The sequence below is a fragment of the Oncorhynchus masou genome, chromosome 2 (genome assembly GCF_036934945.1).
Source record: "Oncorhynchus masou masou isolate Uvic2021 chromosome 2, UVic_Omas_1.1, whole genome shotgun sequence".
Lineage (NCBI taxonomy): Eukaryota > Metazoa > Chordata > Actinopteri > Salmoniformes > Salmonidae > Oncorhynchus > Oncorhynchus masou.
In genome coordinates this window covers 16,517,611-16,532,205 of record NC_088213.1, presented here as the reverse complement: position 1 = coordinate 16,532,205, position 14,595 = coordinate 16,517,611, and the positions used below count along the sequence as shown (strand labels likewise).

Genomic DNA, 14,595 nt, shown 5'->3' with positions numbered 1-14,595 from the left:
CGAAATAGCTGAATCCACTCATTTGAAAGGGTGTCCACATACTTTTGGTAATGTTGGTGTTTTTGGTAATTTTGGTATTTTAGTCCCGGACTAGATTTAATCTGAAACCACCTTGACACCTGGCAACTAAGCCCCAAAAGTACATGTTGCGGCACATTTCGGGTCAGATATCCGTTTGACGATGCACAGATAACACAGGTAAGTTAATGTGAATGGAGGCCGTTGTTTTAAGTGACTGTACCTGCAATAGCTTCTGCACACAAAGCGACTGGCCATTTCTGGAAGCTAGATGAAGGGCGTTTTTACCTGCAAGAAAACAACTCAGGAGATCAGCGATACACAAAATCAATATCTTCCATAATCTACACTGAACAAAAATATAAACGCAACATGTCATGTGTTGGTCCCATGTTTCATGAGCTGAAATAAAACATCCCAGAAATGTTCCATACGCACAAAAATCTTATTTCTCTCAAATGATTTGTACAAATTTGGTTACATCCCTCTGTGAGCATTTCTCCTTTGCCAAGATAATCCATCCACCTGGCAGATGTGGCATATCAAGAAGCTGATTAAACAGCATTATCATTACACAGGTGTACCTTGTGCTGGGGGCAATAAAGGGCCACTAACATGTGCAGTTTTGTCACACAATGCCACAGATATCTCATGTTTTGAGGGAGTGTACAATTAGCATGCTGACTGCAGGAATGTCCACCAGAACGGTTGCCAGATAATTGACATTGTTTTAGAGGATTATGCAGTATGTCCAACCGGCCTCACAACCGCAGACCACGTGTATGGCATTGTGCGGGCCAGCGACTTGCTGATATCAACATTGTGAACAGAGTGCCCCATGGGGGCAGTGGGGTTATGGTATGGACAGGCATAAACTACAGACAACGAACATAATTGCATTTTATCAATGGCAATTTGAAAGGACAAAAATACCATGATGAGATCCTGAGGCCCATTCTATTGTCAGATATCTGTCACTAACAGATGCATATCTGTATTCCCAGTCAAGTGAAATCCATAGATTAGGGCCTAATTTATTTATTGAAATTGACCGATTTCCTCATATGAGCTGTAACTCAGTAAAATCAATGAAATTGTTGCATGTTGCCTTTATATTTTTGTTCAATATATCTGTGTTCTGGAAGAGGCTGCCTTAAATCGACATCCGCGTCCCTTAGAAAGATTTCACCAACGATGGGCTTGGTGGAAACGCTCTCCTATGGACTGTTCTGTAGAGCACCATGCATAGGTGCTTTCAATGTCAGGGTTATGGGGGACCAGTACAAAAATGTATTCACTCACTACTGTAAGTCTCTCTGGATAAGAGTCTGCTAAATGACTAACATGTAAGTCTCTCTGGATAAGAGCATCTGTTAAATGACTAACATGCAAGTCTCTCTGGATAAGAGTGTCTGCTAAATGACTAACATGTAAGTCTCTCTGGATAAGAGTGTCTGTTAAATGACTAACATGTAAGTCTCTCTGGATAAGAGTGTCTGCTAAATGACTAACATGTAAGTCTCTCTGGATAAGAGTGTCTGCTAAATGACTAACATGTAAGTCTCTCTGGATAAGAGCATCTGCTAAATGACTAACATGTAAATGTATAACCATAAACTTCATCTGTCTTTCTCTCACCGGTGGCATCGGTGGCTGTGAGGTCAACGCTGTGGCCCAGGATGAGATTGAGACAGTCCAGGTGGCCCCTGGTTGCAGAGAGGTGGAACCTGCGTTGAGAGATGGAGAGAGCGTGTAAAGGGAGGGAAAGCGCAGTAGGTCGGGTACGAGCAGGTTTGGAGAGACCCGTTTAATCCCTGGCCCTCTATTCCCCCGTTTAATCCCTGGCCCTCTATTCTTTCGGCCCTTTAATCCCTGGCCCTCTATTCTCCCGTTTAATCCCTGGCCCTCTATTCTCCCGTTTAATCCCTGGCCCTCTATTCTCCCGTTTAATCCCTGGCCCTCTATTCTCCCGTTTAATCCCTGGCCCTCTATTCTCCCGTTTAATCCCTGGCCCTCTATTCTCCCGTTTAATCCCTGGCCCTCTATTCTCCCGTTTAATCCCTGGCCCTCTATTCTCCCATTTAATCCCTGGCCCTCTATTCTCCCGTTTAATCCCTGGCCCTCTATTCTCCCGTTTAATCCCTGGCCCTCTATTCTCCCATTTAATCCCTGGCCCTCTATTCTCCCATTTAATCCCTGGCCCTCTATTCTCCCCGTTTAATCCCTGGCCCTCTATTCTCCCGTTTAATCCCTGATCCTCTTTTCTCAAGTTTCCCCTCCCCTTTCTTTTACGGTCCTCCATCTTTGTCACTTAAATCTTCAACAAATATGCCCCTTAACATCCCTGGGTTTGTTTGAACAACCTAAACCCTGGATGAGTTGGTCACTTGTTAGCCACTCTTCACACATCGACCGTGTCCCTCTTCCTGACCCACATCCGTCAGTTTCCCCAGCCATGCCCCGGCCCCACACATACGGGAAAAACATCTGTTTGTAAACCAACACGCCTCACAGCCCGCAACTTGTTTATGCATTAACCTTGATAGATCCTCCAAGGAGACAGGCGTCCTGACACCTCGTCTCAGGCGCCGTTATTAAAAGCTGCGTTGACGGTGCTTGAGAAACTCAGTCTGCAGCCGGAGACCTTGACCCTGGGGCCTGTAAGCCATATATATGCCTGCAGCGCTGTGGATAACCGTGACACGCCAACTAAGCACAACATTAGTCTTGTTGGACAAATGGATGCCATGTCACAACAATGCTATTGGGATCTAGAAGGGATGCTTTGGGAGGGCGAAGAGGTTTGGTCTTTGAGAATCAGAAGCTTCAGTATGTACTGCATGGCGAGGAGAGGTTTCAGTATGTACTGCATGGCAAGGAGAGGTTTCAGTATGTACTGCATGGCGAGAAGAGGTTTCAGTATGTACTGCATGGCGAGGAGAGGTTTCAGTATGTACTGCATGGCGAGGAGAGGTTTCAGTATGTACTGCATGGCGAGGAGAGGTTTCAGTATGTACAGCATGGCGAGGAGAGGTTTCAGTATGTACTGCATGGCGAGGAGAGGTTTCAGTATGTACTGCATGGCGAGGTTTCAGTATGTACTGCATGGCGAGGATTTCAGTATGTACTGCATGGCGAGGTTTCAGTATGTACTGCATGGCGAGGAGAGGTTTCAGTATGTACTGCATGGCGAGGAGAGGTTTCAGTATGTACTGCATGGCGAGGAGGTTTCAGTATGTACTGCATGGCGAGGAGAGGTTTCAGTATGTACTGCATGGCGAGGAGAGGTTTCAGTATGTACTGCATGGCGAGAAGAGGTTTCAGTATGTACTGCATGGCGAGGAGAGGTTTCAGTATGTACTGCATGGCGAGAAGAGGCTTCAGTATGTACTGCATGGCGATAAGAGGCTTCAGTATGTACTGCATGGTGAGAAGAGTCTTCAGTATGTACTGCATGGCGAGAAGAGGCTTCAGTATGTACTGCATGGCGAGAAGAGGCTTCAGTATGTACTGCATGGCGAGAAGAGTCTTCAGTATGTACTGCATGGCGAGAAGAGGCTTCAGTATGTACTGCATGGCGAGAAGAGGCTTCAGTATGTACTGCATGGCGAGAAGAGGCTTCAGTATGTACTGCATGGCGAGAAGAGGCTTCAGTATGTACTGCATGGTGGTTTTGCATTAGGTGGACGTGTGAGATGTGATAAATGCCAAAAGTAACTTTATATAAACATTATACTTGTTTGAATTGGCAAAAGTAGATGATAGAATAGCTGTAACAGTTCCACATGGTCATAGCCTCTATTGCCTACTGTATACACCGACTTGCACTTTGACTTGCACGACCACTGCTTGTGTAACTGGCCTTCAAGAACTCTCCTCTGAGTGCTGCTCAAGTAAAACAGGGCTTCAATTGTATCGATCCTCCTCACATTAAGCAGTGAGTATAATGACCTATTCAAACCCATCTGGGATCCTGGGATTGTTCAAAGTATAACTGACAGGCTGACATTTTCTGTATGCGGACTGGAGGAGGAGGGTGAAGGGGGTCAAGACGAAGATAACTGCAGACTTAAACATAATGACATGAAAGGTGCCAAGTGCCAAACCAGTCTGACGGGAGAAATGGCACAGGAAATCAAATAATAGAAACTCACAAAAACACAGAAGAAGAAGATGTCGTTTTAAATGGAGGCTCTGAGCTTTAATTTGACCTGCGGTGGAAATGTGACATCACAAGGTGCGGATAGCTTTTTGTTTGGATTGATAGAATGACAGGTCTCTCTTTCTACCGCTCCTTTTAGCTGTCCCTCTCTCGCTCTTTCACGATCCCTTTGTCCAGAGTAATTACGCGGATTTAGACTTGATCTGAGAGAAAACGGCCCGTGTCTCTGTGTGTGTGTGTGTGTGTGTGTCTCTGTGTGTGTGTGTGTGTGTGTGTGTCTCTGTGTGTGTGTGTGTGTGTGTGTGTGTGTGTGTGTGTGTGTGTGTGTGTGTGTGTGTGTGTGTGTGTGTGTGTGTGTGTGTGTGTGTGTGTGTCTCTGTGTGTGTGTGTCCAGACACTGGGTCATTCAGGAGAGCACAGACATGTCATTTCATCTTGGCACCAGATGGCTCCTTAAGTGTCTTTCAGCTCCGTCCGTCCAGTCTACACAGGATATGGAGGCTGTGTTTATCCCGAGACGGACAGAGTAGAGAGGATCATGTGGGCTGGTATAGGACCTGTTTCTATATCCATTCCTGCACATTTTAGTTTTAGCCCAGCTGATTTAATGAGGCCTAATCAAGGTGTAGGTGATTAGGTGACTAGTTGAAATCAGTTGTGTTAGCGCTGGGCTAGAACAAACGCACACACCATGAGACCGTTCAGGAATGGATTGAGAAACACTGCCCAATGGTATATAAAACTACGGAAATCAATATCCCCAGCTCCATACAATCAAGGAACCACCGCCCACTGAACTCCAGCTGGAGCTGATGCCCTTCCCTCTGCGCTAACACTTAATCAGCTATCACAAGTGCAAATGACTGGGAGCAGTAGTTAACTCTAGGCTAGCCCGCCTCATCAGGGGCAGTAGATAAGGCTAGGCTAGCCCGCCTCATCAGGGGCAGTAGTTAACTCTAGGCTAGCCCGCCTCATCAAGGGCAGTAGCTAAGGCTAGGTTAGCCCGCCTCATCAAGGGCAGTAGCTAAGGCTAGGTTAGCCCGCCTCATCAAGGGCAGTAGCTAAGGCTAGGTTAGCCCGCCTCATCAAGGGCAGTAGCTAAGGCTAGGTTAGCCAGCCTCATCAAGGGCAGTAGCTAAGGCTAGGTTAGCCAGCCTCATCAAGGGCAGTAGCTAAGGCTAGGTTAGCCAGCCTCATCAGGGGCAGTAGTTAAGGCTAGGCTAGCCCACTTCATCAAGGGCAGTAGCTAAGGCTAGGTTAGCCAGCCTCATCTCATCAGGGGCAGTAGTTAAGGCTAGGTTAGCCAGCCTCATCAAGGGCAGTAGTTAAGGCTAGGCTAGCCCGCCTCATCAAGGGCAGTAGTTAAGGCTAGGTTAGCCCGCCTCATCAAGGGCAGTAGCTAAGGCTAGGTTAGCCAGCCTCATCTCATCAGGGGCAGTAGTTAAGGCTAGGTTAGCCAGCCTCATCAAGGGCAGTAGTTAAGGCTAGGCTAGCCCGCCTCATCAAGGGCAGTAGTTAAGGCTAGGTTAGCCCGCCTCATCAAGGGCAGTAGTTAAGGCTAGGCTAGCCCGCCTCATCAGGGGCAGTAGTTAAGGCTAGGTTAGACAGCCTCATCAGGGGCAGTAGTTAAGACTAGGTTAGCCAGCCTCATCAAGGGCAGTAGTTAAGACTAGGTTAGCCAGCCTCATCAAGGGCAGTAGTTAAGACTTGCCGAGCCAACATCATGAGCGTGTGCAATGTGGAGATACAGCCACACTATTTGTTCAGCTGTGGATCTCTGCACTCGTTCCAGGTGATATCATTAGATCAACACTGGGGAGCCTAATCCAGGAAACTAAATTACACATCAGGGATTATAAAACACACTAAATTAAAGATGAGGGATTATACCCAGTAATTAAACCTCCCCATGGGGCAGAACAGGCAGACCATGATTACTGTCCATCATCGTCCTCCAGTGGCTTTGAGGTCTGTCTGGAGACAGAAGTGACCACACACGAGGATGGTATGTTGTGTGGCCCAGGTCATATCTTATGACGTTACTAGGGTTAAGAGTGTTAGGCCAGTAACCGAAAGGTTGCTGGTTCGAACCCCCGAGCTGTGTGGTGAAAAAAAAAAACTGTCAATATGCCCTTGAGCAAGGCACTTAACCCTCTGGATAAGAGTGTCTGTTAAATGACTAAAGTGTAAATGTTATGTATGGCCCAGGTTATATATGAGGATGTTATGTATGGCCCAGGTTATATATTAGGATGCTATGCATGGCCCAGGTTATATATTAGGATGCTATGCATGGCCCAGGTTATATATTAGGATGTTATGTATGGCCCAGGTTATATATTAGGATGTTATGTATGGCCCAGGTTATATATTAGGATGCTATGTATGGCCCAGGTTATATATTAGGATGCTATGTATGGCCCAGGTTATATATTAGGATGTTATGTATGGCCCAGGTTATATATTAGGATGTTATGTATGGCCCAGGTTATACATTAGAATGTTATGTATGGCCCAGGTTATATATTAGAATGTTATGTATGGGCCAGGTTATACATTAGAATGCTATGTATGGCCCAGGTTATATATTAGAATGTTATGTATGGCCCAGGTTATATATTAGGATGCTATGTATGGCCCAGGTTATATATTAGGATGCTATGTATGGCCCAGGTTATATATTAGGATGTTATGCATGGCCCAGGTTATATATTAGGATGCTATGTATGGCCCAGGTTATATATTAGGATGTTATGTATGGCCCAGGTTATATATTAGGATGTTATGTATGGCCCAGGTTATATATTAGGATGTTATGTATGGCCCAGGTTATATATTAGGATGTTATGTATGGCCCAGGTTATATATTAGGATGTTATGTATGGCCCAGGTTATATATTAGGATGCTATGTATGGCCCAGGTTATATATTAGGATGTTATGCATGGCCCAGGTTATATATTAGAATGTTATGCATGGCCCAGGTTATATATTAGGATGTTATGCATGGCCCAGGTTATATATTAGGATGTTATGTATGGCCCAGGTTATATATTAGGATGTTATGTATGGCCCAGGTTATATATTAGGATGTTATGTATGGCCCAGGTTATATATTAGGATGTTATGTATGGCCCAGGTTATATATTAGGATGTTATGTATGGCCCAGGTTATATATTAGGATGTTATGCATGGCCCAGGTTATATATTAGGATGCTATGTATGGCCCAGGTTATATATTAGGATGTTATGTATGGCCCAGGTTATATATTAGGATGCTATGTATGGCCCAGGTTATATATTAGGATGTTATGTATGGCCCAGGTTATATATTAGGATGTTATGTATGGCCCAGGTTATATATTAGGATGTTATGTATGGCCCAGGTTATATATTAGGATGCTATGTATGGCCCAGGTTATATATTAGGATGTTATGTATGGCCCAGGTTATATATTAGGATGTTATGCATGGCCCAGGTTATATATTAGGATGCTATGTATGGCCCAGGTTATATATTAGGATGTTATGTATGGCCCAGGTTATATATTAGGATGTTATGCATGGCCCAGGTTATATATTAGGATGTTATGTATGGCCCAGGTTATATATTAGGATGTTATGCATGGCCCAGGTTATATATTAGGATGTTATGTATGGCCCAGGTTATACATTAGGATGTTATGCATGGCCCAGGTTATATATTAGGATGTTATGTATGGCCCAGGTTATATATTAGGATGTTATGCATGGCCCAGGTTATATATGAGGATGTTATGCATGGCCCAAGTTATATATTAGGATGCTATGTATGGCCCAGGTTATATATTAGAATGTTATGTATGGCCCTGGTTATATATTAGGATGCTATGTATGGCCCAGGTTATATATTAGGATGTTATGTATGGCCCAGGTTATATATTAGGATGTTATGCATGGCCCAGGTTATATATTAGGATGCTATGTATGGCCCAGGTTATATATTAGGATGTTATGCATGGCCCAGGTTATATATTAGGATGCTATGTATGGCCCAGGTTATATATTAGGATGTTATGTATGGCCCAGGTTATATATTAGGATGTTATGTATGGCCCAGGTTATATATTAGGATGTTATGTATGGCCCAGGTTATATATTAGGATGCTATGTATGGCCCAGGTTATATATTAGGATGTTATGTATGGCCCAGGTTATATATTAGGATGTTATGTATGGCCCAGGTTATATATTAGGATGCTATGTATGGCCCAGGTTATATATTAGGATGTTATGTATGGCACAGGTTATATATTAGGATGTTATGTATGGCCCAGGTTATATATTAGGATGTTATGTATGGCCCAGGTTATACATTAGAATGTTATGTATGGCCCAGGTTATACATTAGGATGTTATGTATGGCCCAGGTTATATATTAGGATGTTATGTATGGCCCAGGTTATATATTAGGATGTTATGTATGGCCCAGGTTATATATTAGGATGCTATGTATGGCCCAGGTTATATATTAGGATGTTATGTATGGCACAGGTTATATATTAGGATGTTATGTATGGCCCAGGTTATATATTAGGATGCTATGTATGGCCCAGGTTATAACATTAGAACTAAGGCTAAGCTGAATCAACAGATGGTTGTGACCAGTGAGCTGGGGTTCCTTATGCTCCAGTTTATGTGATGGACGCAGTTTGACACAGAACTGGTTCTGTTCTCGCCACGGTGGTCTTTAAGCCAACAACACTGAAGGTGACCAGTGAGCATCGTGTGTCAGGACAGTGCTTAGTACAACAAGCTCCAGTTCCTCGCTGTAATGCAGGGTGGCGTCTTCCACGCCAGCCAGACGCACTTGATTTAGCCCGGAGAAATTCCAGCACCTCATTATGAGACAAGCCCTTCTCTCCTTGGTGTGTGTGTGTGTGTGTGTGTGTGTGTGTGTGTGTGTGTGTGTGTGTGTGTGCGCGTGCGCAAGTGAATGTGTGTACGTGTGCAAGTGTGTGTGCGCGCGAGTGAGTGTGTATGTGTGTGTGCACGAGTGTGTCACGGACACTGGTGTGGGAGAATTTCATACACTACTGAAAATACTCAGCCCCACAGCTTCTGAAATGTCCAGTTCTCTCCATCGAGGTCGCAACAAAGCCGGGGCTCAAAACGAACCTGAAGCATGGATCAGAGACAGGCGACTACTTCACATAGCTGGAATTAAGCCGAGGGGGACTAGCTAAAACACCAGCGTTGGAATCTGGCTACATTTATGTCAGGCAGGAAAACAAGTCTGACTTCACAGCTTTTATATCGACCTTCCAGTGGTGGATGGGTGACATTCTTAGAGGACACATAACCGATCCAATATTGCCGGTGGTGAGCCATCCAAAATGAACTATTCTAAAAAAGGTCCCGGCGTTTTAAATCCTAAAATACTGGCCATCCCGTGTTCATCCACCCACCATTCTAGATAAAATACTAGTTTACTCTTGACAACCTGACCCTTGAATTACAGCATGTTCCCCAACTGTCATGGTGTATCATAAACATCAACTGTGGCTCCAATCTGTTTGCTCTGAGCCACTCCAGGCCAGTAAGATCAAGCAGTGTGTGACATACAGTTTACCACAGAGTTCTCTGAACTCTCTACTGGCACAGTCGACTGGATGTGTGTGTATCCAGCTATACAGAGGGGAGACCTGGTGTTTTAATGTGGCTTCACAAGCCTCCCAAACTGACATGGAGGACAACTGATATCTATTATCTCAGAACAGGGTGGGAGAGGGGTGAAGGGAGACGTGACAGGGGGGGGCGAAGAGAGGAGTGCGGGGAGAGGCGAGCGAAGAGAGAAGAGAGGTGAGCGGCGAGAGAAGAGAGGTGAGCGGAGAGAGGGGAGCGGAGAGAGGGGAGCGGAGAGAGAAGAGAGGGGAGCGGAGAGAGAAGAGAGGGGAGCGGAGAGAGAAGAGAAGTGAGCGGAGAGAGAAGAGAGGGGAGCGGAGAGAGAAGAGAGGGGAGCGGAGAGAGAAGAGAGGGGAGCGGAGAGAGGGGAGCGGAGAGAGAAGAGAGGGGAGCGGAGAGAGAAGAGAGGTGAGCGGAGAGAGGGGAGGGAGAGAGGGGGAACGGAGAGAGGGGAGCGGAGAGAGGGGAGCGGAGAGAGGGGAGCGGAGAGAGAAGAGAGGGGAGCGGAGAGAGAAGAGAGGGGAGCGGAGAGAGGGGAGCGGAGAGAGAAGAGAGGGGAGCGGAGAGAGAAGAGAGGTGAGCGGAGAGAGGGGAGCGGAGAGAGAAGAGAGGGGAGCGGGAGAGAAGAGAGGTGGAGCGGAGAGAGGGGAGCGGAGAGGGTGAGCGGAGAGAGGGGAGCGGAGAGAGAGAGAGAGGGGAGCGGAGAGAGGGGAGCGGAGAGAGGGGAGCGGAGAGAGGGGAAGCGGAGAGAGGGAGCGGAGAGGGGAGCGGAGAGAGGGGAGCGGAGAGAGGGGAGCGGAGAGAGAAGAGAGGGGAGGGGGAGAGAGAAGAGAGTAGGAGCGGAGAGAGAAGAGAGGGGAGCGGAGAAAGGGGAGAGCGGAGAGAGGGGAGCGGAGAGAGGGGAGCGGAGAGTGTGTAGAGGGGAGCGGAGAGAGGGGAGCGGAGAGAGAAGAGAGGGGAGCGGAGAGAGAAGAGAGGGGAGCGGAGAGAGGGGAGCGGAGAGAGAAGAGAGGGGAGCGGAGAGAGGGGAGCGGAGAGAGGGAGCGGAGAGAGGGGAGCGGAGAGAGGGGAGCGGAGAGAGGGGAGCGGAGAGAGGGGAGCGGAGAGAGGGGAGCGGAGGAGAGGGGGAGCGGAGAGGGGGGAGCGGAGAGAGGGGAGCGGAGAGTGGGGAGCGGAGAGAGGGGAGCGGAGAGAGGGGAGCGGAGAGAGGGGAGCGGAGAGAGGGGAGCGGAGAGAGAAGAGAGGGGAGCGGAGAGAGAGAGCGGAGAGAGGTGAGCGGAGAGAGGGGAGCGGAGAGGGGAGCGGAGAGAGGGGCGGAGAGAGGGGAGCGGAGAGAGGGGAGCGGAGAGAGGGAGCGGAGAGAGAAGAGAGGGGAGCGGAGAGAGAAGAGAGGTGGCGGAGAGAGGGGGAGCGGAGAGAGGGGGAGCGGAGAGAGGGGAGCGGAGAGAGGGGAGGGAGAGAGGAGGGGAGCGGAGAGAAAATAGCGGAGAGAGGAGAGAGAGGGAGCGGAGAGAGGGGAGCGGAGAGAGGGGAGCGGAGAGAGGAGCGGAGGAGGGAGCGGAGAGAGGGGGAGCGGAGAGAGGGAGCGGAGAGAGGGAGCGGAGAGGAGAGGAGCGGAGAGAGGTGGCGGAGAGAGGTGAGCGGAGAGGTGAGCGGGAGAGAGGGAGCGGAGAGAGGGGAGCGGAGAGAGAAGAGAGGGGAGCGGAGAGAGGGGGGAGCGGAGAGAGAAGAGAGGGGAGCGGAGAGAGAAGAGAGGGGAGCGGAGAGAGGGGAGCGGAGAGAGAAGAGAGGGGAGCGGAGAGAGGGGAGCGGAGAGAGAAGAGAGGGGAGCGGAGAGAGAAGAGAGGGGAGCGGAGAGAGGGGAGCGGAGAGAGGGGAGCGGAGAGAGGGGAGCGGAGAGAGGGGAGCGGAGAGAGGGGAGCGGAGAGAGGGGAGCGGAGAGAGGGGAGCGGAGAGAGGGAGAGGGGAGAGGAGAGAGGGGAGCGGAGAGAGGGAGCGGAGAGAGGGGAGCGGAGAGAGGGAGGAGAGAGAGGGGAGCGGAGAGAGAAGAGAGGGGAGCGGAGAGAGGGGAGCGGAGAGAGGGGAGCGGAGAGAGGGAGCGGAGAGAGGAGCGGGAGAGAGGGGAGGGGAGAGAGAAGAGAGGTGAGCGGAGAGAGGAGAGAGGGGAGCGGAGAGAGGGGAGCGGAGAGAGGGGAGCGGAGAGAGGAGCGGAGAGAGGGGCGGAGAGAGGGGAGCGGAGAGAGGGGAGCGGAGAGAGAAGAGAGGTGAGCGGAGAGAGGGGAGGGAGAGAGAAGAGAGGTGAGCGGAGAGAGAAGAGAGGGAGAGAAGAGAGGGGAGCGGAGAGAGAAGAGAGGTGAGCGGAGAGAGAAGAGAGGTGAGCGGAGAGAGAAGAGAGGGGAGCGGAGAGAGGGGAGCGGAGAGAGGGGAGCGGAGAGAGGGGAGCGGAGAGAGAAGAGAGGGGAGCGGAGAGAGAAGAGAGGGGAGCGGAGAGAGAAGAGAGGGGAGCGGAGAGAGGGGAGCGGAGAGAGGGGAGCGGAGAGAGAAGAGAGGTGAGCGGAGAGAGGGGAGCTGAGAGAGAAGAGAGGTGAGCGGAGAGAGAAGAGAGGGGAGAGAAGAGAGGGGAGCGGAGAGAGAAGAGAGGTGAGCGGAGAGAGAAGAGAGGGTGAGCGGAGAGAGAAGAGAGGGGAGCGGAGAGAGGGGAGCGGAGAGAGGGGAGCGGAGAGAGGGGAGCGGAGAGAGGGGAGCGGAGAGAGGGGAGCGGAGAGAGGGGAGCGGAGAGAGAAGAGAGGGGAGCGGAGAGAGAAGAGAGGGGAGCGGAGAGAGGGGAGCGGAGAGAGGGGAGCGGAGAGAGGGGAGCGGAGAGAGAAGAGAGGTGAGCGGAGAGAGGGGAGCTGAGAGAGAAGAGAGGTGAGCGGAGAGAGAAGAGAGGGGAGAGAAGAGAGGGGAGCGGAGAGAGAAGAGAGGGGAGCGGAGAGAGAAGAGAGGTGAGCGGAGAGAGAAGAGAGGGGAGCGGAGAGAGGGGAGCGGAGAGAGGGGAGCGGAGAGAGGGGAGCGGAGAGAGAAGAGAGGTGAGCGGAGAGAGAAGAGAGGTGAGCGGAGAGAGAAGAGAGGTGAGCGGAGAGAGAAGAGAGGTGAGCGGAGAGAGGGGAGGGGAGAGAGAAGAGAGGGGAGGGGAGAGAGAAGAGAGGGGAGCGGAGAGAGAAGAGAGGTGAGCGGAGAGAGAAGAGAGGTGAGCGGAGAGAGAAGAGAGGTGAGCGGAGAGAGGGGAGGGGAGAGAGAAGAGAGGGGAGGGGAGAGAGAAGAGAGGGGAGCGGAGAGAGAAGAGAGGGGAGCGGAGAGAGAAGAGAGGGGAGCGGCCAGCATCTGACCATATGCTGAATAACATTATCTAGTACTACAACAGTTCTCAGCTCTGTTTTCAACTGTTAGAAGTTAATAATTGAACCAGACAAGTATGTTGGCATTCCTAGCAGTTTGAAGGAGACTAGTGCTATTTACTATGCTTGGAATGAGAGACAGTTTGCATTGCCAGACATTTCACGCTATTGGTTGAGACAACTTATTGTGCGGGATAGTGTAGTGCTTACTGGTCCATATGTTCCTGTGGGACTGTGTGTGTCTGTAGACTTCTGTATACACGTGTATGCATGTGTTCATGCCTGGATGCAGTGTTTGTGTGAGCACACGTTACTCACGCGGATCGTCCCTCCATGTCCAGCTTAGTGGGGATGATGCCCTTCTTGCTGAGCACGGCCGCCACCTTGTCCACCTCGCCCCGTTCCACCGCCTTCATCAGCCGGTCGTCATACTTGTTCCAGTCTGTGTTCTGGGAGAGAGAAAAGGCACAACGTCAACACAACACAGATACCTCGCCTTGGCAACATAAGGGTCAGGGAAACTCATTCTCACCACGGTCATCACTTTGTCATAATTCAAGGAGTCTGGACAGATCAACATTTCAAACATAACTTTTAGAATTCTCAGAGGGACTATAGACTGGATTGAGGTTAGCCTCAATGATTTATGCCAAGACAGTGCGGTTCCATTCTGAAGCAAAGCATTTCTGAGAGTGCCTGGACACAGAGCATGGGAACGGCTCGTTCTTCTGCAAGAAAGGACCCCTCTTGGACAGAATACAGGCACTGGAGTAGAGGGATCCAAGAAAACAGAAAGCTGTGGCTAAAGCCTGCATAGAGACCGAGAAAGGACAGTTCTCTGCCTGTTCCTGGATACAACAACACGTAAACACGCGTCACAAAGGAATTTGTAAAAATAAATAAACCCACCAAACTGCAACAGGACGCTCTGTCTGTCCGCTCACTCAACTCACACTGGCTGGCAGAAATATATATATTGCACATAGATAATAGGCCTGTTTTGCATACAATTTGTCTCCCTCCAACATTAAGCGTCAACATGTACCTAATACATATTAGCATTATCAGAATGCAAGTTCAAAACTAAAAACGTAAAGAATGGAACTTGATAACGAGTTAAAACAGGCCACTGTGCCTCTGGGTTGATGAACGAATTCTCCTGGGGAATGTAGGGCAGATTCAGAGTTCCTTCAGGTTAGTGAGAGAAGAAGAAGCTGTAAGTCACAGCTCACTCCTTCCTGCTGTTTCAACACCATGTTTACCCAGTATTCAGGAACCACAGTGGCTAGGTCCTAACCCAACACCCGTAGCTAGGTCCTAACCCAACCCCAGAAGCTAGGTCCTAACCCAGCCCCAGTAGCTAGGTCCTAACCC

General features: G+C 49.4%; 1 protein-coding gene across 1 annotated transcript in view; it reads right to left on the bottom strand.

Moving 5' to 3' along the window:
• The window catches only part of LOC135556031 (uveal autoantigen with coiled-coil domains and ankyrin repeats protein-like), a 42,028-nt gene extending 28,201 nt beyond the window's left edge, over positions 1–13,827 (bottom strand). Inside the window, 4 exon segments of the mRNA XM_064988905.1 lie at positions 242–306; positions 1,657–1,745; positions 13,540–13,670; positions 13,754–13,827. Of these exon segments, the coding sequence (XP_064844977.1) occupies positions 242–306; positions 1,657–1,745; positions 13,540–13,670; positions 13,754–13,762 (294 nt within the window). The 5' untranslated portion in view covers positions 13,763–13,827.
• Between the last annotated feature and the right edge of the window lie 768 nt (positions 13,828–14,595).